This window comes from Dipodomys ordii, unplaced genomic scaffold (genome assembly GCF_000151885.1).
Source record: "Dipodomys ordii isolate 6190 unplaced genomic scaffold, Dord_2.0 Scaffold197, whole genome shotgun sequence".
Lineage (NCBI taxonomy): Eukaryota > Metazoa > Chordata > Mammalia > Rodentia > Heteromyidae > Dipodomys > Dipodomys ordii.
In genome coordinates, this window is record NW_012267413.1 from 1,075,559 (window position 1) to 1,095,940 (window position 20,382).

The window sequence follows — 20,382 nt, forward strand, 5'->3', positions numbered from 1 at the left end:
ACTCAGGGTCTGGGCTCTGTCCTGAGATCCTGAGCTTCATCATTCAAGCTTTATCATTCTATTAATTGGAGATAAGAGTATCCTAGACTTTCCTGACTAGGATGGCTTTGAACTACAATCCTTAGATCTCAGCTCCTGAATAAATAGGATTGCATGTGTGAGCCACAGGCACCCAGCTCCAGGAACGACATTTAACATTTAACTTATAATTTCAGTTTCAATGGCCACATGTGGCAAGGGGCTACCTCTGATCCACATATTCTAGAAACTACCTAGTCACTGAGATGGATTTTGGGTATCACTCTTGGCTGAAATCATTTTTCTAGTAATATTTGGTTTCTGCTTCAAACTGTCAGTATCTAATTGCTTCTATCACTCTTCTTGTAAAGTCTCCATCTTTGTCAGCCATCTTAAATTTCTTAAATATGAGATCTACCTATAAATACTAAAATGAGAGATAACAGCCTTTTTCCAATCTTTTTTTTGTTTTGACTGCATATTTCCCTGTTTCTATCTCATACCATACAGAGTAAGATGTGGGGGCTGGGAAGGTGGCTCAGTGGTAAAGCACTTGCCTTGCATGCTTGAGGCCCTGGGTTCGATTCCTCAGCACCCATAAGCAAAAAAACAAGCTGGAAGTGGTGCTGTGGCTCAAGTGGTAGAGCGCTAGCTTTGAGCTGAAGAGCTGAGAGGCAGCACCCAGGCTAGGAGTTCAGGCCCACGACCGTACCCAAAATAAAAACCAAAACAGAGTAAGATGTGGGTTGGGGTGAGCGGAAGCTAGGGAAAGGAGGCTGGGGTGAAGGAAGAGGTCTCTGTTCTGTTTCTTTAGCTGAGTGCTCTTCCACATGTGTTCATATTGTGAAAATTCGTTGGGCTGTATGTTTACGACTCATGTACTTTTCTGTACATATACTATTTATAGTTTCCCCCACTAAGAGTAAACAAACACATATAAAGAAAACACACTGTGTTCCAAGCATGGCATCAGTTTAGTTTTGTGGGATGTGGGAAGCCTCATGAAACAGAGTCTGGGACTCCACAACATCAATCATGCATCAATGCAAATCTCTAAGATGCATTTTTCGGAGAGTTCTCTGGCAACTCCTCACTACCCTTTATCCTTTTCCAGAGAGAGAGAGAGATAGCTTTCTTCCCACCTTATTAGATCTTAGCAAAGGACTTCTCCTAATTCTTCTGCTGGGATAAGTACCTTCCAGAAAAAAAAAATCTGAGCCTTTCTCCTCCAGAGGAATTAAAAGGAGGAGGAGTAATTCTCTCATATATGGAATGTGAAGTCAGTGGGATGGGGTCAGGGTAAGAAAATAAAATGTATTTTAACAAGACCATGACAAAACTCCTCAGCCAAGCTTTCCTTCAGTGTTGGAGCACATCTTACAAGAACAAAGAACTTGCTTTAAGAATGTGAGCTGAAAGTGGATCTAGGATACATATAGTGCTAAAGAAAATGTGGCCACAAGGCAGTCTCCCCAGTGCCCTGCCCCGTGATCTGAATACGTTCATTTTGCTGGAAGCTGAAATACAGATTTTTACTTTGACAAGGAACTACGGTATGTAGATGAGGTCTAACTCACAAAAGATTAGAAACTGCTCCCAGCAGAGAGGCAAAGATGTTTAAATGAACTTAATGAAGAATGAGGGACTATTTGTTACTTCTGTGCATACCTTTGCTTTACACAAAGATCTGTATTCTTGAGTCCTAAAATGCAAATCATTTTTCTTATCCTTTCATGGATCCTTCAAACTAAAAGTCAGCACCTGTATAGACTTAATAACCATTTACATGTGGGTCTTTTGTTGAAATGCTCTTTCAGTGTTTCCTTTGAGCAGAGCCCAGGACAAACCTTCACATTTTCTTCTTTCATTTGGGTTATTAGAAAGATTAAGAGAGGGAAAAAATTCCTCTCATTACTACAAAATAGAAGAAATCAGTTAAAAATAATCATATATATTTGTTTTTTACTATAAACATAATCCCTTGCATTTCAATAACTTTTACTTGGTGCCACTCTTTTATATTTTGCGTAAAGAACTGGCACTCTTGAATGCAGAAGAAAGTTTTCCTGACATTTCAAAGGGGACTGTGAAGCAAACACAAGCATTCAGTTCATTCAATAAAAAGGGGCATTACTTAGCTTCTTCAAAAAGAAGTCTGAAAATTATCTAGTTCCTAGGAATAGACATCTCTAGGTGACCCTGCTTACTTGAGCAACACAGCTTAGCTGTACCTAAGACCAGTGTGTGATGTGTGCTAAATTCTCATGTTAAAGCTCACATCAACAAACACTGAAAATTCACCTCTTGATTCTAGCTACTGCAAACATCAACTTTATAAACAACGTCCCCTAACTGGCTAGTGTATATCTCTTGTTGGGTAGCCAAACATGAAAACTAGAATGCCAGAAGTTGAGGCTTTTTCAAATATAATATAAAGCCCTATCTACCTAGCCCCAATGTACTTGTCAATTCAAGAAGGTCTGGTGGGAAAGCAACTATTCTCCTAACAGGTTGTGAATGACAGGAGCAGGGGGTTCTTTCAACTCCAGGCCCAATTTTGAATTGAGTGTACTTAAATGCCTCTGATGAGTTTAGGATACACCATGAAAGGAGAAGTGGGCCAGCAATGCTACAAGGTATTAGCTAGGAAGGATGGGGCCAGTCCACTGTCATTAAAATGTGCTCATTCTCCCAGCTGAAGGAGTCCAGATACATCCTTTAGTCCTTCACATGTTCAGGAGGGAGTCATCTTGCAAGTGCTCACAGATTCTTATAACCTCTTGTGGTAAGAATGGACAGATAGGAGGCAGTGGACGTGCCAGAGGGAAGGGAACCAACAGATCATCTTTCTCTATGGAATGCCAATGTTGTTTATAGCTTTCATATACATGGGCTTCCCTGAAGTTTGTTTGCAGGAGTGAACAGTGTGTGGGTAAAAAACTTTTGACTAAGGACTCTAACAGAGATCTCTCAGATTAGGGCATCTGATTCCCCTCTCCTCTCCCCCCATTCTAGAGCAATGTCCTAGCATCCAGAGAGAAAAGGGCTATTGCTAGCAGTGTTTCCATTCTAGAAAGGAGATTTTGGCCCTATACTTTATCAGGCTGAATGTACTTCTGATCAGACAACACGAAGTCAAGTGTACTGACAGGGAAGGGACAACCAGCCAATGAAAGAAGCCACTGCGGGAGGCCTGCAGGCCATTTAGGATTTCCAGAACAGGTAAGAGGTCTCTAGTAGAACTGATTGGCTTTGCCCTTCAGACAGACAGACAGGGAGACAGGCAGACAGACAGACAGACAGAAAGACACGCAGGCAGACATTTTCCTGATACCTGCAGAAGGATCTTGTTGCCATCATGGTCCTCGGTCTGCCAGCGCCCCTCACTGATGGGGCTGCAGGGGTTGGGCAAGAGTGGCACCAACTCACCAATGTCCTTCACCCGGAACTCTAGCACAGAGGAGTCGGTGGGCACCGGGTTCTGGTCACAGGGCAGCCTTTTGAGGGAGAACTGAATATCCACATCCAGATTGGAGAAAATAGGGAAGATGCAGAAGTCCGCTCTCTTCTGGCTGGGGCTCCGGCGCAGGATGAGCTCGTAGAGCCGGAGGCTGTCTGCATAGTTGTCGTGGCGACAGTAGATGGTGAAGCGCACAATCTCCTTGCCGTAGTGCACAGGCCTGATGGCCCACAGTGGGGTCCCGGGGGCCAGTGTGAAGTAATCCTGGCTGCAGGGCAGATAGGGCAGGAACCGGCCATGCACCTGCTCTGTGTGATGGTGGCGCCAGGGTGGCCGCTGCAGCATGCGGTACAACTGCAGGATCTGCTCCTCACCATATTCCTCCTGCAGGAACAGCACCACAGCCAGTGAGGGCTGTGAGTCCTTGGGGGGCTTCCGCCGCCTATGCCGGCCAGCCCGCCGTTCTGACACCCGGAACAGAGGGAGGTCTGGGTGGATCCAGGCTAACACCTTGTCGATGGCCTCCTGCAGCGGCTGGGACTCCCCTGGGTCTGAGATAATGTGGATGCTCACTAGGAAAGGGTCTTGCGCCTCTTCCACGGAAAGCTCACCTGGGGGCACACAAGAACGGAGGAATGGATCATTATTCTGGATGGATGAGTGGATGGGTGGATGATGGATGGATGGGTGGATAGAATGATTATTCTACTTAGTAGAACAGTGGAGGCATGTAGTATAGTATCTTGTCAGGAAAAGAAGCCAAATTCTAATGGAACTGAACTCATGATCTGTGATTTTTTTTTCTGATTCCCAAATACACTTGCAAAAACTTCTAGAGCAATGTCCTAGCATCCAGAGAGAAAAGAGCTATTGCTAGCAGTGTTTCCATTCTAGAAAGGAGATTTTGGCCCTATACTTTATCAGGCTGAATGTACTTCTGATCAGACAACATGAAGTCAAGTGTACTGACAGGGAAGGGACAACCAGCCAATGAAAGAAGCCACTGCAGGATGCCTGCGGGCCATTTAGGATTTTCAGAAATCACTGTACTGCCTTACTCTACAAACCTCCCCTATATTGCTGTATCTTTTCTGGTCCTTTCATTTCATTGGCTTATTTAGTTCATCCACTTAACAGACTCTTAGGATTCTTCCTATGTGTTCTCCACTGGGCAAAGCATATGTATACAGTGGAAGACAAGGGAGACATGTGTTGGCCTTCTGAAATTCACGCTAATTGACAAGTGAGTGGTCCTGCCCAGGGCTCTTGCTGCTAGCAACACAGGGAAGAATACTTCAGGAACAAATGCAGAATTCTTACTGGGGTGTGATTCTTACTGGGGGTGAGAAAAGTCTGATGAGGCTCTACCTATACTGCCTAGATAAATCTGCCTTTGGTGCCTCTTGTTAGTCCCCATCCACCCACAATCATGCATCCTAATGGCCTGGTTACCTCCCAGAACCCTCTGGTAGGACATCTAGAAGCTTCTAATACCAAGTGTGAAGCTGACTTTCTCATGAGGTGACACAGATTACCAGTGTCTATAATCCTAACTAATCAGCAGGCTGAGATCTAAGAATATCAGTTTTGAGCCAACCTGGAAAGACAAGTCTGAGAGACTCTTATCTCTTAATTATCTAGCAAAAAGCTAGACCAGAGACATGGCTCAAGAGCAGGTAGAATGATTTCATCTTTCACCACTCTCTTTTCCTCCCTCTGGTTAAACACATATTCCTGCAGTCATATGAGCATCATGCAATTTTGACTGACTTTATTGGACCAAATGAACTCTTTTCCCTAGGCACCACTAACAAGGCTGCATGAAGGAGACACCATATGATCTTGTCCCTGAAGGTAAATGGTAACTGACTTAGAATAGCCTCAAAGGGGGAAGGTCACTGTAGGAAGCAGCAGACTGTTGATAAAGCATAGTACTGTGCAAAAAGAAGTCCATTTAAGCCAGGCACCAGTGTCTCACATCTGTAATCCTAGCTACTCAAGAGGTTGAGATCTGAGGATTGGGGTTCGAAGCCAGCCCAGGCAGGGAAGTTCATGAGCTTCTTATCTCCAATTAATCACCAAAAAAGCAGGAAGTGGTGCTATGGCTCAAGTGGTAGAGTGCTAGCCTTGAGCAAAAGAGCTCAGAGACAGCACCTATGCTATGAGTTCAAGCCCTGGGGAAGGAGATGGGAGCAGGGGACAGAGGAGAAGTCCATTTAGAGGTAGTGGTGAGTAGCCCTGAAGCACAAAAATGGATGACACTGGGAATCAGGACCGAAGCCCAGTTCTTCAGCTCAACTGTGTAGGTTGATAGGATCAAGAGGCTGACTGTAAGCAATGTAATGATCTAAAGGATTAGTGAAGAGTCTAGACAAGGTATGACAAGGACCTGGCACCATTTCCTCTACCGACTCTAGCATCAGTACCTACCTCTGTCCCTGCTCTCTGTATGTAATTTTGTGACTTTTCTCCCTAAAATGAGGTGTATCCCCCTATCCTTTGACCTTGGATTAAACTACACACTTAGGTTTGGCCAGTAGAATGTGAGCAGTGACATGTGACAAGTGATAAAGTACCAGTGGAGCAAGCAAGCTGAGCAAATGTGAGAGTCTGAGTTCAAGTCCCAACACTAGCAAGGAAACAAATAAGATCCAGGCTCTACAGGTTCCACCCAGAGCACGCACACGCAACCAGGCACCTGAGGGGCAATGCCAGCCAGCCAGCATCCTTCTCAGGCTTGTACCTGGATGAGCCTATTTAATCCTTGTAAAACTCTGGAAGAGTTTTGTCTTTACTTAACAAAACAGAGCATCAGGCACAGACAGGCCAATTTACCTGCCAAGGGCACACAGATCGCGAGGCTGAGCACTCCTTCCAGCATCAGCGGCCCCACCGCCCACACTCTCTTCTGCATCCATTTCTCAGCAGAAGGATCAGCGGCCACTCTCCTCCATGTTTGGCCACGTTCCTACCACTATGTCCATTTATCTCTACAGCTCCCTTCCTTCTGTCTGCTGGCTGTCTTGCCTGACACTAGTGAACAGTTCTATGATTTGACACCCTTTTACATTCCTTTCCTATGGCTCTGAGTGTCCCAGGAAGAGTCTGCCAGAGACCACTCCTGTTGGCATATGCCCAAGTCTTTCCATCTCAGTCCTTGCCTAGAGGGCAACTCAGACAGGCTGAGGCCACAGGTGGGTGCAATGGGGAATGAAAAGCAGTGACCCTTAGAAAGCTGGTGGCTGGACAGGGAGAGCCCTGCCTGGGCATGAAGTGGGGGACATAGCATCCAACTCTCCCAAACAGAGTTGTCAGGGCACTCAGCCTTGTGTCACCTAGAGCGATCCCACAAAAGTTTCCCAGAGAGCAGAACAAAAGCCTATTGAAGAGTGTATGGATGAATGAGTATCAACAACTCTGCCAGAGCAGGCTGCGCAACCTGGGAGCAGGGGCTGGGCTGAAAGGCATCCCACCAGACGTCAGCATGCTTGGTAGTTTGGGATGTAGCCAGGAGTGAACAGGCAAGGAAGGAAAAGTCTAGCTCTCAGTATGCCCTTTTCACTGCATGAATTGAGGGAGCTGAAAGTGGTTAAAATCCTGCCCAGGCAGAGCTAAAGAGAATGGACAGTATGCTTCAGCCATTGTTAGCCTGTGATGTGGCATGAAACACACAGACTCCCAGAACCATAGATCTCAGCTCCAAACTGTCATCAGCTGCTAGGGTTACATGCACCCCAGGGAATCTGCCTCTGGTGCCGCACAGGAAAGCAAGTATTTGAGGGGAAGGAGAGAAAATGTGAATAATTAATTGTCACAAAAAGCCTGTAGGCCTCCCTGGAGATGATGTGTCCATAGGATGTGCTCTGCCTTTATCATATCTATTACCCGTCTTCTCCAAGGGCCTTAGCAAGCACCTGTTCAGCTAGGATGAAACCTAGGCCAAACATAACCCAGGCCGTAGGCGAGACCCATCCTGGGCTGCTTACAGGGTGGGAGCTGGTCACATGGCTTATGCATCCCAAGAAAAGAAGGAAGATTTTTTTCTCATGTGTTTATGTATTAGAGTCTCCTTTAATGACACAAAACAGCACAGAGTTTTAGAAAAGCGGGGCACATTCAGACCTTCTATAGAAAAGAAAGTGCACAATTATTTGCTTATTATCTATTACATAGATGTATAAACATTTGATACATCTATCTCATTTAATTGTTGACAGAATGCTATGATACAGGTATACTCTCCACTTTGCAGCTGAAGTGTCAGCTGACTTGCTCAAAGCCATTTGGCTAGCAAAGGGCAAGAACTCTCTGGGCCCAAATCTGTCTGAATCCCAAGTCTCCCTCACCAGTGGTGATGTCACACCCCACCCCCTAAGCCTACGGTTCTTACAGTCAGCTTGTTGGTTTATTTTGCCCCAAACCTTAGCTTGCTTGGTTGGGGCTCTGAACCTATGGCTCAGTTCCTGCAACCTACTTGGATGGGAGACCCTGCTGAGAATGGACTATTTTTCAGAGAATATATATTAAGTCATGAGTACTATGGACAAGTGGTCAGGGGACCCAAATCCTTTGCTTGTTGATAAGATTGACAGATGCCAAACAGCCTTTTAGGAATCTGAATGCTGCCAGCACAAGAGACCAATCTCTGCAGCCCAGAGCTCCATGCCATCCCTGCCTGGACTGTTTCTCACCATGATGTTCCTGTCAGACTCATGTGTCTTCAAAGCATCTACTTCTTGGTTGTGAGCATAACCAGCAAAAGGCCAAACAGACTGTCTGGACTAGTTTCATGATATAGCAAGCTCAGATTCCCCTTTCTAGAACTTGTATTATTATTATTATTATTATTATTGTGTTGTTGTTGTTAGGTAGCTGTACAATTCCATAAGTCAGGTTATGAGTACAATGCTTCTTAGATGATGTCACCTCTTCTTTCGTTCTCTTTTATTTTCTTCTTCCTGACGCTACCCTCAAGTTATATAGTTCTGTGTTTATATAATGTCAATTGAATATAATAACATTTTCTTACCCTTTCTCCCTCCATTCCTGTCACCCCCTTTGTTCTCCCCCGCAAAAGAAACATATTTTCACTTCCTGATATTTGGTTTGATAGATAGTACTTTAGTTGCTTAGGGGAATTACACCTTAGGATTCCTCCCCTAAGTGTACCCCCCTCCCCTTTAGCCAACTTGTTTTTTGTGTAAATGCATTAATCCCTGAATATGTTATCATGCATCGTTGTTTTTAGATTTAGCTTCCACATATATGAGAGAAAACACATGCTATTTGTTTCCCTGAGCAAGCAACCTGATTTGTTCTAGAATTTTTGAGCAACAACTCATATCACTGTCTTTTATGTGACACTTTGCAATTCAGTTGTGATGATTTATATGATCAAGGAGTGTTTATTGATAACATGTGCAAACTCTCCTATACAAAGCTGAATGGACAGTCTCTGCCTTCATACGGTTTATACTCAGGTAGACAATATATAAAGTTATGAGATGAACTTGGGAAGTGAAAGATATTTGGGAAAACATGTGTTCAGTGTAGGCATAAGAGGTTTCCAAGGCAGCATCCAGAAACACTTACCATGGGCAAATCACCATGCTCCCTTCCAGTGCCCCACCTCAGTCTCCCAGTAGCCCCCGGGAAGCTAACAACTCAGAACAAGGGCACCTGTTGCTCCTCAGAGCTGTTTGGTTTAGGGGCCTGGCTTGAGGCCCGGTCACCTCATAGGCCTGAGGTGAATAAACTCTATTTGCATGTCCAAAGCCTCATTCAGTGGTACTGAATAGCTTGGCACTCTGACTTGGACACTGGTCTGCCAACTAGACCCACAGAGATAGGCTGGCAGAAAACCTAAGTGGGGTGTGTGTAGGGGGGTTTTAGACACATAACCAAGACTTGCCCAGGGCAAAAGCTAACCCTCGGAATCAAGATCAGGTGAGCAGATAGGAGAGAAGAGGCTCAGGTCAGGAAAAAACAGAACACAAACTCTGCAGGGAGGGCCATTAAGCAGTGGGGTCTTCTCAGAATGCAAGAAATAAATGCCCCAGCAAGCTTCCCGCTCCTTCCTTCCTGGGAGAGTTTCTTCATCCAGAATGTGATGACTAACCCACCTTCCTTGCATTTTTTCGCTATTTTATTTAACTTTTTGAATTTTATTGTTGAGATGCTGTACAAAGGGCTACAGTTACATTCGTAAGGTAGTGAGTACATTTCTTGTGGGACTTGGAACCCTCTCCCTCATTTTTTCCCACTTTCCTTCCCCTGCAGCCCCCACCCAGTTGTAAAGATCATTTTCAACATATTATTTTGTTATTTTAAAACCAGTTATTTGAACCTCTGAACTAATGAGAAAATTGTAGGCACTCTCCTTACCATTAAAAAAAAAAACCTTCATGGGGCTGGGAAGGTGGCTCAGTGGTAGAGTGCTTGCCTTGCATGCCTGAGGCCCTGGGTTCCATTCCTCAGCACCACATAAGCAAAAAGAAAAAAGCTGGAAGTGGTGCTGTGGCTCAAGTGGTAGAGCACTAGCCTTGAGCTGAAGAGCTGAGGGACAGCGCCCAGGCCCAGAGTTCAGGCCCCACGACCGGACCCCCCCAAAAAAAACCCTTCATTTATCTTAGTTATGTTTGTAACTTCATAATCTCCACCAGGTCCTTCATCTCTTTCTCTGTATATATATATATGTGATATATATATATATACTGTAGGCTGTATTCACAATACAGATAAAAGAGTTTTCCTCCCCAGCCAGAATGCACAGAACTTTGCTGTAATGGAAGACTTGACATTGGCTGAAATAGTTAAGCTGCAGCTCTCTTTTCATTGACAGAGGAGAACAATAAAGAATCATTCTGATCCCTAAGCCCTTTCAAGCTTTTGTGAGAAAGATGCTTTTGTTATCACTGCAATTACTTTTGTACTCTCAATTTTTTATCTCCTATTGCAGAAACAGTATCAGGAGCCTGATATCTGCCCCCATTTCTGAGCTCATTACCAAACCAGGTCATTGTTAAGAAAGAAATAATATAGAAAGTAAGGCAGATATTTTAGATACAATCTATTTTTTTCTGCTTAGAAATAGGTCATTCATTTCACTTTAAATGTATTTCTCAGCTTCATGCAGATTCATCATCCTGAAACTTGCCCTGTGGTGGGAAGAAAGAAGAAAGGAAACAAGCCAGACACCAACCTGAAAGCTGTGACAAGACACTTGAAATTCTGACACACCTCGACACCTATCCTGAGATAGAACCAGGAGATTGGTAAGCAGTCTGAAGAGGTCTAAGTGTAGCTAAATATGTGTAAATATACTTAGCATAGTTGTGTAAGTCTAAGAACTACAACAATTGTGGAAGCTTATGAGCAGATAACAGAGGTAAGAGGCACATTAGCATGTATGCTTAATGATATTCTCTGAGATGCCTTTCTATAAAAATTCCAGAGCTGAGCTAAGTGTGGTGGTATGGACTTGTAATCCCAACTATTCAGGAGACAAAAACAGATCTCCAGGGCCATTCTTGCTATTCTTGAAATAGCAAGATGCTATCTCAAAAACAAAATAAAACTAAAGAGCTAGGAGTTTAGTTCAAGTGGTATGATGCTTGCCTAGTAACCTCAAGGCCCTGACTTCATTCCTCAATAACCAAAACCCAATCAATCAATCAGGTCATCCATCCAGTGTTTGAAAAGACTAACTTCACACCAAATCCTTCTTTCTGCTTAGTGCTTTCTAAACCACATTATGTGCTTATTGTAATTTTCATTGGTAGCAAAGGCATCCTCAGTAAGTGAAGATCTCAATAAAACCTTGTGGATTTGGAGACACCATGGTAGAGATTAGAAACAATAGGACTAAAATTAATATTCCTCTTGTTGAAGAGAAAAAAGATAAAACTACCCCAAGCAAAAAAAAAAAAAAGACAATAGAGGAAGATGTTAACTAAAACCAATCCCATGGACTCATTCATTTGAGACCTTCAGGCTGAAGTCTGACACTAGAGCTAGGAAGAGGACTCTCACAGTTACAGCAGTGAAGATTTTAAAAGATAAATTATTTTGGCAGGATGTTCAGGAATATGATGAAGAGTGATGAGCTATTATATATTTTCTGAGAAGATACACTAAGTGTATGCTAATAAAATGCATCCAGCCCACAGCAGGGGAGTCAGTGAGATAAAATCCTGCACTGGCATTGGCCACAGCTGCACTAGACATGTGGGAAATGGAGCTTAGGGATTTTTTTTTGCCTAAAATTCAATGTTCCACTGAATATTCTATTCAAACACTTTGTCTAGTTGAATAATGACGTGGACACATTCCCTGACCTTGTTTCCAAGTATCCTTAGAAAATATGTGCTTTGAGTCTATTTGAAGAGAAAGCTCTTGCAAGCTCAAATTAAAGACAGGTATTTTGTCCAAGGCCTCTGAGATGATATGGAGCCATAAATAACATCTCCTAACTCGCATTTCAGTGCTCTGACCTTTATACTTGGGGGCTCATCGCCCTAAAGTACCCAGTCTTGCTAGTGTCCCTGAAGAGTAAAGAAGATACACAGCTGTCTTGTCCTTTGGGAACTTCGCATCTATTGAGAAAGGGAGATGTTCACACCATAGCAGATAAGAAAAACACCAAAGGGAAGTGATAAGTTCCAAATGACATGTAGGCTGGAATGCAGAGCCATACACTAGGTTTCTTTCTCATACTTTTCCTACTGCCTTGTGTTTCTCATCCACCTACAGAGTCCCAGTTGTTCATTGCTTCAGTGACAACAGTCCATTTGTGCTTTATTGTAGAATGGGTACTTGTGGAGGCATAAGCCAATGGCATTCCCCAAAGCATGACGGCTCACTAGGAAAGCTCTGGCTTCTCCCTCTAGGTAATATCTGTGACCCTCAATACCCTCAAGCTGGAGGCAATAACCAATTAATTATAGAATCACAGAAAAAGCTCATTTCTCTCACCCAGTAAGAAAGACTTCTTACAACTATTCTTGTCATAAAAAAAGAAAACTAGTCTTCCAAACACAGGTTGAGCAGCTCAATCTCACTACCTTTACAAGCCAATAATAATGTCAGATGATGTTAGGATGAGATAAAAATAAAAGAGGGAGTGAGAACAGATGGAACATTCCATCTTTTCCATAACTGGTGTGTTGTACATAGCAGTGATTTAATACATGTCTAGGAAGAAGAAAGGGTCGGTCAATTCTGAATTTTGGGCAGCCCTGAGAGATGACAACCTGGCTTTTTGGACAACACTCTCCCCAATACTTCCAATCCATTATCCTATCAGACAATAAAGCCTGCTGTATGCATACTGAATAGATAGGAACTTGTCTATTGGGGTGAAAAATACTTTCCATAAAGCCTGTGCATAGCACTGAAAGCTTTGTTGTGGCCATTACTGCTGCCTTAGAGTGGAAGGGAGAGAAGTCAATACTACCTTTGAATGATAAAAACAAGAAAGACTTCAACTTGAGAAGTCTTGAGAACCTTCCTGTTCACAACAGGAACAATTTTGTTCATTGTAGATATATACATACCCACATATATCCTATATATTCCTTATATATGCCTTTAAAAATGGATAAAGGGATATGTATAAATCCTTTTCTTTACATTAGATTGTAGTTTTATGAGACCCTTGTATGTTTATCCACTTTGGTGAAAGAGTGACATGGAACCTCCTATAGCATGGCCACTGGGATCAGTAGCTTCACAAGATTTTTAGCCCAGCAATTTCACTGGAAGGTATTCATTCTAATAATGTAAGATGTACACAACGACTTACAGCCAGGATGTTCTTGGTAATAGTGTTTATAATACTGAAAGCTTGAATTAAAAACTATAGGACCTACTTCAAGGCACTGAAAAAAAGTATGGTGTAGAAATACAAAATGTAGATACTCAAATTGCTGTAGAAGTGTGCCTCTTGATTCATAAAGAAAGGTGTTTATGATATAGTTAGTGAGAAGCTTAACTCTAAAATGTATGTGATGCCGTTTTTGGGACTAGTAAATATATCTATAGAAATATAGATATTCAGGAGAAAATCTATACAGGGAGACACATAAGCATAAATAATAGTTCTTTCTGGCTGGAAGGATTCTAGGTTTTACTGTATCTGTTTGAAAATTCGTAGTCACTGACTATAATGACCATGTATTATTTGTGTAATAAAAATACTGTAAAGTTGAGGAAAACACCAGGGAAATGAAGAGTAGCAAATGGTGTTAGCAGATTCTCACTTCTGTTGCCTCTTTTAGGTAGACCCCGGTAGACCAGATGTTTCTGAGGTGGTACTTCAGCTTTTCAGGGAAAATATAGTTAAGAAAATCTGATTCTATCTTTCCTACATATCCTGGGTAGAAATGGATACCCTCTATATATTTAAAGTTTTACAATGGAAACTTATCTTTGAAACCAGAATGACTATAGCATATTTTTTTTTTTTGGAAATGGATGTCAGTGTAGCAAATATCACAGGAAAGGTCAGTGTGGCATATTGTCCTCATCCTCTGATTTCCTGATGTGTATCTCTGGTTATTGTTTGTTCTTTCTATCAACTGTCAAACAGTAATATTGTCTAGCCTTCCAGGCTACCATGAAGAGAATACATAGACACCATACCATCAAATAACAGGTTAAGTGCACCAATACTTTCAGCTCAGTTGCTTTGTTCATCTCAGAGGTTTTATTTGCGACCCCCTTGACCCTACAAATAATGCTGCCCCCTGCTTGTCAAGAAAACCTTAAGACGTATTCCATGTTTAAAGTAACAGGGTGGGCCAGGCACTGGTGGCTCACACCTATAAACCTAGCAACTTAGGAGGCTGAGATCTGAGGATCACAGTTCAAACTAGCACTCACAAGAAAGTTCATGAGACTCTTACTCCAATGAACCTCTGGAAAACTAGAAGGGAAGCTGTGGCTCAGAGTAGTAGAGTGTCAGGTCCTTGAGCAAAAGAGCTCAGGGACAGCACTCAGATCCCCAGTTTAAGCTCAATGACCCCAAAATAAAATAAAATACAAAAGCCAGAATGGATGCTGACATGTTTGCCCAGCACCCACCACTCAGGAAGAGCCCTGCCCAGCCTTGCACCAGCTCCCCTCCACCCTCCTCTGAGAACATTTCTGCCTATAAACATAACTATAGTGCAAGAATGTGGGGTGACATGTCATAAAAACGGAAACAGTTTTTATTTAGGCATCATCTGCTGGAAGATGGCAGAATGACTGTAGAATGGTAGAGTGGAATTTGATTTTGGTACCTGGTATTGTATATATGTTTATTTGAATTAGGGAAGGGAAGAGAACAACAGAATGGTGAGACAAAGGACAAGGGGGAACCAATGCAACAGCGATATACACAAGACAATATGTTGGAAATGATCTGTACAACTTGGGGGTGAGGAGAAGGGGGGAGGGAAAGTAGGAGAAAAATGAGGGAAGGGGTAACTAATTACTTCTGTAACTGTAACCTCTTTGTACATCACCTTGACAATAAAAACAAAACATAAAACATTATGACTTTACTCTATTTAGAAATAAATATATCATCTCCACAATGCTTTGATTTGTCTTATATAAGCTGTGGGTTATGACAGTATATCAGACAACATCATTAGGAATGTTATTAAGCCCTTTGGAAACTGAGGACATTGGAAATTAATTAAATCAGTGTGTGCCTGAAAGAAGATATTCAGGTTTCACCATCAACTTTATCTAAATGGCTGTGTCTTATTTAGAAAACGTTGATAACTTTTTTCTGATGCTTTTTACTGAAGTAGGGATAAGTAGCAAGGGGTTTGAACAGGTGACATTTGAGTCCTTCTGCAAGCTTGTGCCATGGCCACTCTAAGCTAATCATAGAATACAGCAAATTTAATGGCTAAAATTGTTCTCCACAAGGATTAGTGACCAGGTTTGAGTTTTGCCTAGATCCCAATCTAAAAGAATATTTGCTCTGAGAACCATGGTGTGGAATATTGTATACATAAGAAGAAAATAAAATCTGTAATACTTGGAGATAGACTGAATCTACTATAATGGCCTTCTACCACATCTTCCAAAATAGTAATCTTCCTTTTTGGGGAAACATGATTGAAAATAAAAGTTCTAAAAGGATCAAAATCTGACAATATGTTAGCCTCTTCCCTAATAAAAAAACAGGAAGAAATAATAAATACTTCATTATAACAAGTCTGTGTGTACAGCACTTAGATGTGGAAACACAGAACACATGTGTTGAAATATTCTCCACTACAGAATGCACTCATGTCTTCTTGGCATTCTGCTTTCCAATTGCCCTCACTTGCTCAGAATTAAATCACAGTGAACTCATCTTTTTCTTCAACGTGCTGAGGGGTTACACAAATGTGGCCAATTCTAAAAACAAAACATGATGCTTTGGTGTCCTGGAATTGCAACGAAGAGTTGAAACCATTGAGAAACTAAAGAAAGAGAATAGAATTTAGGTTGAAAGATTGAAGAAAAGACATCCCTAGGAAGGGATGAAATGTCTTTCTAGGCATAGCAACAGAGCTTGGAAAGCCCTAGGGTGGCATTAGACCTGAGACACAGCCTTATAATCAGTTAGGATGCCTAGGTTTTCTTGGCCCTTTGCTTCCAATGAGAATGTGTGCAAAGGTCCAGACATTTTCTCAGACACATAGGCCTACTGAGGGTTGACCTCAGGGAAAGTCACAGACGTAGTCACACAAAATCTGAGGAACAGAACTCCATTAGACCTATGGTCTGTGGAAACACTGTGAATAACAAAGCTACCTGAGTCTTTAGAAGGACAAACAAAGCAAGAAGTTGGGGGGGGGGCGGGAAACTAAGGAAAACACAAAGGCAAAAATGAATCTGAAGCCCAGGTAGGCTAAAGAACAAATGCAGAGACATTTTTTTAGACTCTTTGCCAAATGTTCTATTCATAATGAGATGGGCAAGGGCCATTTCTCCCTAATGTCTGTAGATACAGAACAAGGTGTCAGGGCACTGCCAAGAGTTGGGAGATACCCTGTGGGTCACTTCTACCATCTCTGGTCACTTGTGCTTGGAGAAGCAAGAAGGGAAGGGACACAAAACTGCCAGACATCCTGCTGCTACTGGTATTGTGCAAAATGTCAAGAAAGAGTTTATCACAATCCTGAGTTTCGAGGTAGAACAGTTTTAGGATGGAAATTAGAAGGGTCATGTGAACTGCCTCCGTGGAGAGAACTCTTTTGACGACTCCCTACTGGTATTATTCTGGGGCTAAATATCTTTAAGATGTGTCACACATTCCTAAAAATAGAACTGTTATGCTTCCAACGTCTTCTAAAAAGTAACTCCAAGTGTGATTATAATCTTTATTTAAATAGAAATACTCAATCACACAGGCTGGGAATTTCATTAGTATTACATGGCACACTTGGCCCCCCCCTGGCATAATTATTGTTTTTCTCTTTTTACTGTTTATAAAATTGTCCCTTTCTCTTGAAATCACTTAAGATAGGAAACTATGCATACTGGCGTGATGATCTTCTCACTAGATTTCTGGAAAGACAACTTGAAAATTTGAGAGTATGAATGAAATTCGTTTTCCCTAGGAAACATTAGTGATTTCTTGAGTGATATCTGAAGGGCTACAATGTGCTGAGCCCTTTAGAAAGTGTAAAGGCAAATCTTGCCTTCCCTGGCCATTTCCAAAAGACAGTGAGCCAGGTGCAATGGGAAAAATCCACCCATGCCAAACCAAACTATCCATCGAAGATGTCCCTCAGCTACCAACACCACTAGTGTTGGATAAAGACACAGAACAGTCAGTGGAAATACAACTCCAAGCTCTTTGAGGTCAAAACCCAAAGGTTACTACCCAACCATCTTCACATTCTCCCCAGCACCAGGGAGGTGTTTCTTTGAGTGGAGGGGTATAAAAGCAGACATTTCCTCTCATTCCAGCCTCTCACCAGCTCCATCTGTCATGCAGCTCCCAGTGTAGAAACTCAAGTGGATTCTGAACAGTTCTTGCTTAGGGATTAACACTAGAGCCACAAAGAGGACACCCAGTTCTCTAGACTTTCATTCTGGTCTAAGAGGAACAAAGAGAAAGACACAAGATCTTCCTTCCTCCCATCTTCATTTTCCTTTTAGAAGAACTTCTAAAATATTCACATCAAAGGTTGTTAAAGGCTAGCCTGTTGAAGTGCCTCATCCTTAGGGGAGGAAACTGAGGCTCATGGAGAGTGTTATGGCTGTCTCTTGAGGAACAAACTACAGGGTTCATATGTGAGAGATCTGTGGGGTGTGGACCCCCACAGCTGAGGCCCTCCACCATGCTGGCTCCACAGAGGATACTACCCAGTCCCTGAGACAAGGAAAGCAATTTGGCCACTAAACCCATCAGAACAAATAACTCTCCTACCTCCTTCTCTCTACTCAGCTTCTTGGTACCACTTGCTAATTTGTGGGGAATGCAATTTTAATAAACAAGTTGGAGTATACTTTTACTTGTCACAGTGTGATCAAAACTATGTTTCAAATGCTTCAAGCTGGGCACTGGTAACTCACACCTGTAATCCTAGCTATTCAGGAGGCTAAGATCTGTGGATCGAAGCCAGCATGGGCAGAAAAGTCTTGAGACTTTTGCCTCTAATTAACCAGAAAAAACCTAAAGTAGAGGAGTGGTAGAGTGTCAGCTTTGAGCAAAAAGCCAAAATAGAGTGTGAGGCCCTGAGTTCAAGCCTTAGTAATAGCACAAGTGTGCATGCATGCATCCCCCCCCCCCGCCACACACATACAAATACGCACAGCTTCAGACTCTAGGATTTTTTTTTTCCTTTTCAGAAAATATAGTCTATTGTCTTTCCCTGCCTGCTCAGAGGACCTCTACAGCAGATGGGATTTCTTTTTGCCTGAGGGTCAGGCCAAGAATTGGGAGCAGAGGCTGACCAGGCATCATGAGGAGGCAGGAATAGTTCAAGCCCATTAGCATCCACTCTCTTCATCAACCTTATCACCAAAAATGGATTTGTGGCATAGGTAGTCAAAGACAGCAACATTGTCTGGACCTCTATAGAGAAACAGGACCAAGATCTGGCCCAAAGGGATGAAAGAAAAAACTGGAGGGCTGGGAAGTTGGCTCAGTGGTAGAGCGCTTGCCTTGCATGCCTGAGGCCCTGGGTTTGATTCCTCAGCACCACATTAGCAAAAAGAAAAAAGCCGGAAGTGGCGCTGTGGCTCAAGTGGTAGAGTGCTAGCCTTGAGCTGAAGAGCTGAGGGACAGCGCCCAGGCCCAGAGTTCAGGCCCCACGACTGGACCCCAAAAAAAAAAAGAAAAGAAAAGAAAAAACTGGATAACATCTTTGAGAAAATCTTTAAAAAGTGATTATTTCAGTTGGACACTTGTAATCAGCTTGTAATCCGAGCTACTTGAGAGGCTGAGAATGGGAGTATCATAGCGCAAGAAGACACTGAACAGAACAGTTAGTGAGACTCCTCAAACCGTAGCTGGGTACAGTAATGCCCCTGTCATCCCAAGCTATGTGGGAGGCTGAGAAGAGAAGAGTCCCCAAGATTCTGTGTTCACAAAGGGAAGTTGGTCATGGTGTCAAGCACCTGTGAGCCTAGTAACAGACAACAGGAAACCTAAAGTAGGTAGACTGTATCTCAGGTACATACTGAATGAAAAGCAAGACCCTGTCCAAAAAATAATTAGTGAAAAGTAAGGCTAGAGGTGTGGCTCAGTAGCATTGTGATAGTTTAGCAAGTATAAAGCCCTGAGTTCAAGTCCCCTGTGTCACCCAAATAAACAAACAAATAAAAGTTTCCTTCTGACCTCCCTTTTTCTTGCTTACTGATATAGAAGTCCCAAACTGAAACTGGAACAGTAGAATAACTGGAGGAGTTTGTACATAAAGATTCAAACTCCTTCCTTGAGTCTTTTTCCTTTTTTACTTCTACCATTAAAAAAAGTCTGCTTGTTTAATCACTATTTATAGTTGAACATATTTCCTAACTGCAAACACACACACACACACACACACACACACTCTACATGGTCACCCAGAGGGCCCATCATTGAGGAGTAAGAATAAGTTTCAGGAGTTGTAACCACAGAATACTTCAAGTGAAAAACAGAGCACTAACACAGCATCAATCCAGCTGCACTGAGACAAATTCCAACTTAGAGGCTGCAATTAAAAGAACAGAAAAGACAACATCCCAAACCAAATTACCAGTTTTGTTGCCTGGAGAGGTGTTTTGTTGTGACCCAGAGGACTGATTTGAGAGCTATACAAATTGAGCAAAGAGTATTTTAGGAAAAAAAATCATTCTTGAAGGAACGTAGCCTCCGGGCCATACTGAGTGGAATGAAAATGGAGGCCCAGAGTGGGAAAGTTCAAGAGGCTCACTCTGGTTTTCCAATCTCATGGGCCTCAGGGAAGAAGAGCAAGCCATGGGAGCTCTTTCCTCACTATCACTAATGGTTCCTAATAATGAAGAGGGCAATATTGGGCCTCTAGTTGGCTGAGAGGATCAGAAATTGCTTAGTGCAGTCAAACTAATAACTTAATATAATTGGACACTAAATTGCAATGCTAGATACACAGCCTCCCCCACAGCCTCTAATTGCCAAGGAAAATCAAGCTGGAACTTCAATAAATAGAATAATCCAATTAAGTATCTCTCCTATTGGGAACTATTTAGAATCGAGGGTTTAACAGGATAGTGAGATAGGGCAGAAGAGACCAGTATTAACTAACTCAAGAAAATTAAGACTCTTATTGTAAGACTTTTTTTATTGTAAAATGTGTTCAATCTATCTAAATGACTGAGTCTTGATGTCATGATTTGAACCACCATAAATTTTTCTTCAACATGTGCTATCATTGCTCACAAATTCT

The 20,382-nt window shown here is 42.4% G+C and overlaps 1 protein-coding gene across 1 annotated transcript in view; it reads right to left on the minus strand.

The window, feature by feature from the left end:
- The window catches only part of Fam124a (family with sequence similarity 124A), a 76,712-nt gene that overhangs the window by 14,598 nt on the left and 41,732 nt on the right, over window positions 1-20,382 (minus strand). The window contains exon 3 of the mRNA XM_013034817.1: window positions 3,353-4,089. Within this exon, the coding sequence (XP_012890271.1) occupies window positions 3,353-4,089 (737 nt within the window). The remainder of the gene's footprint in view (window positions 1-3,352; window positions 4,090-20,382) is intronic.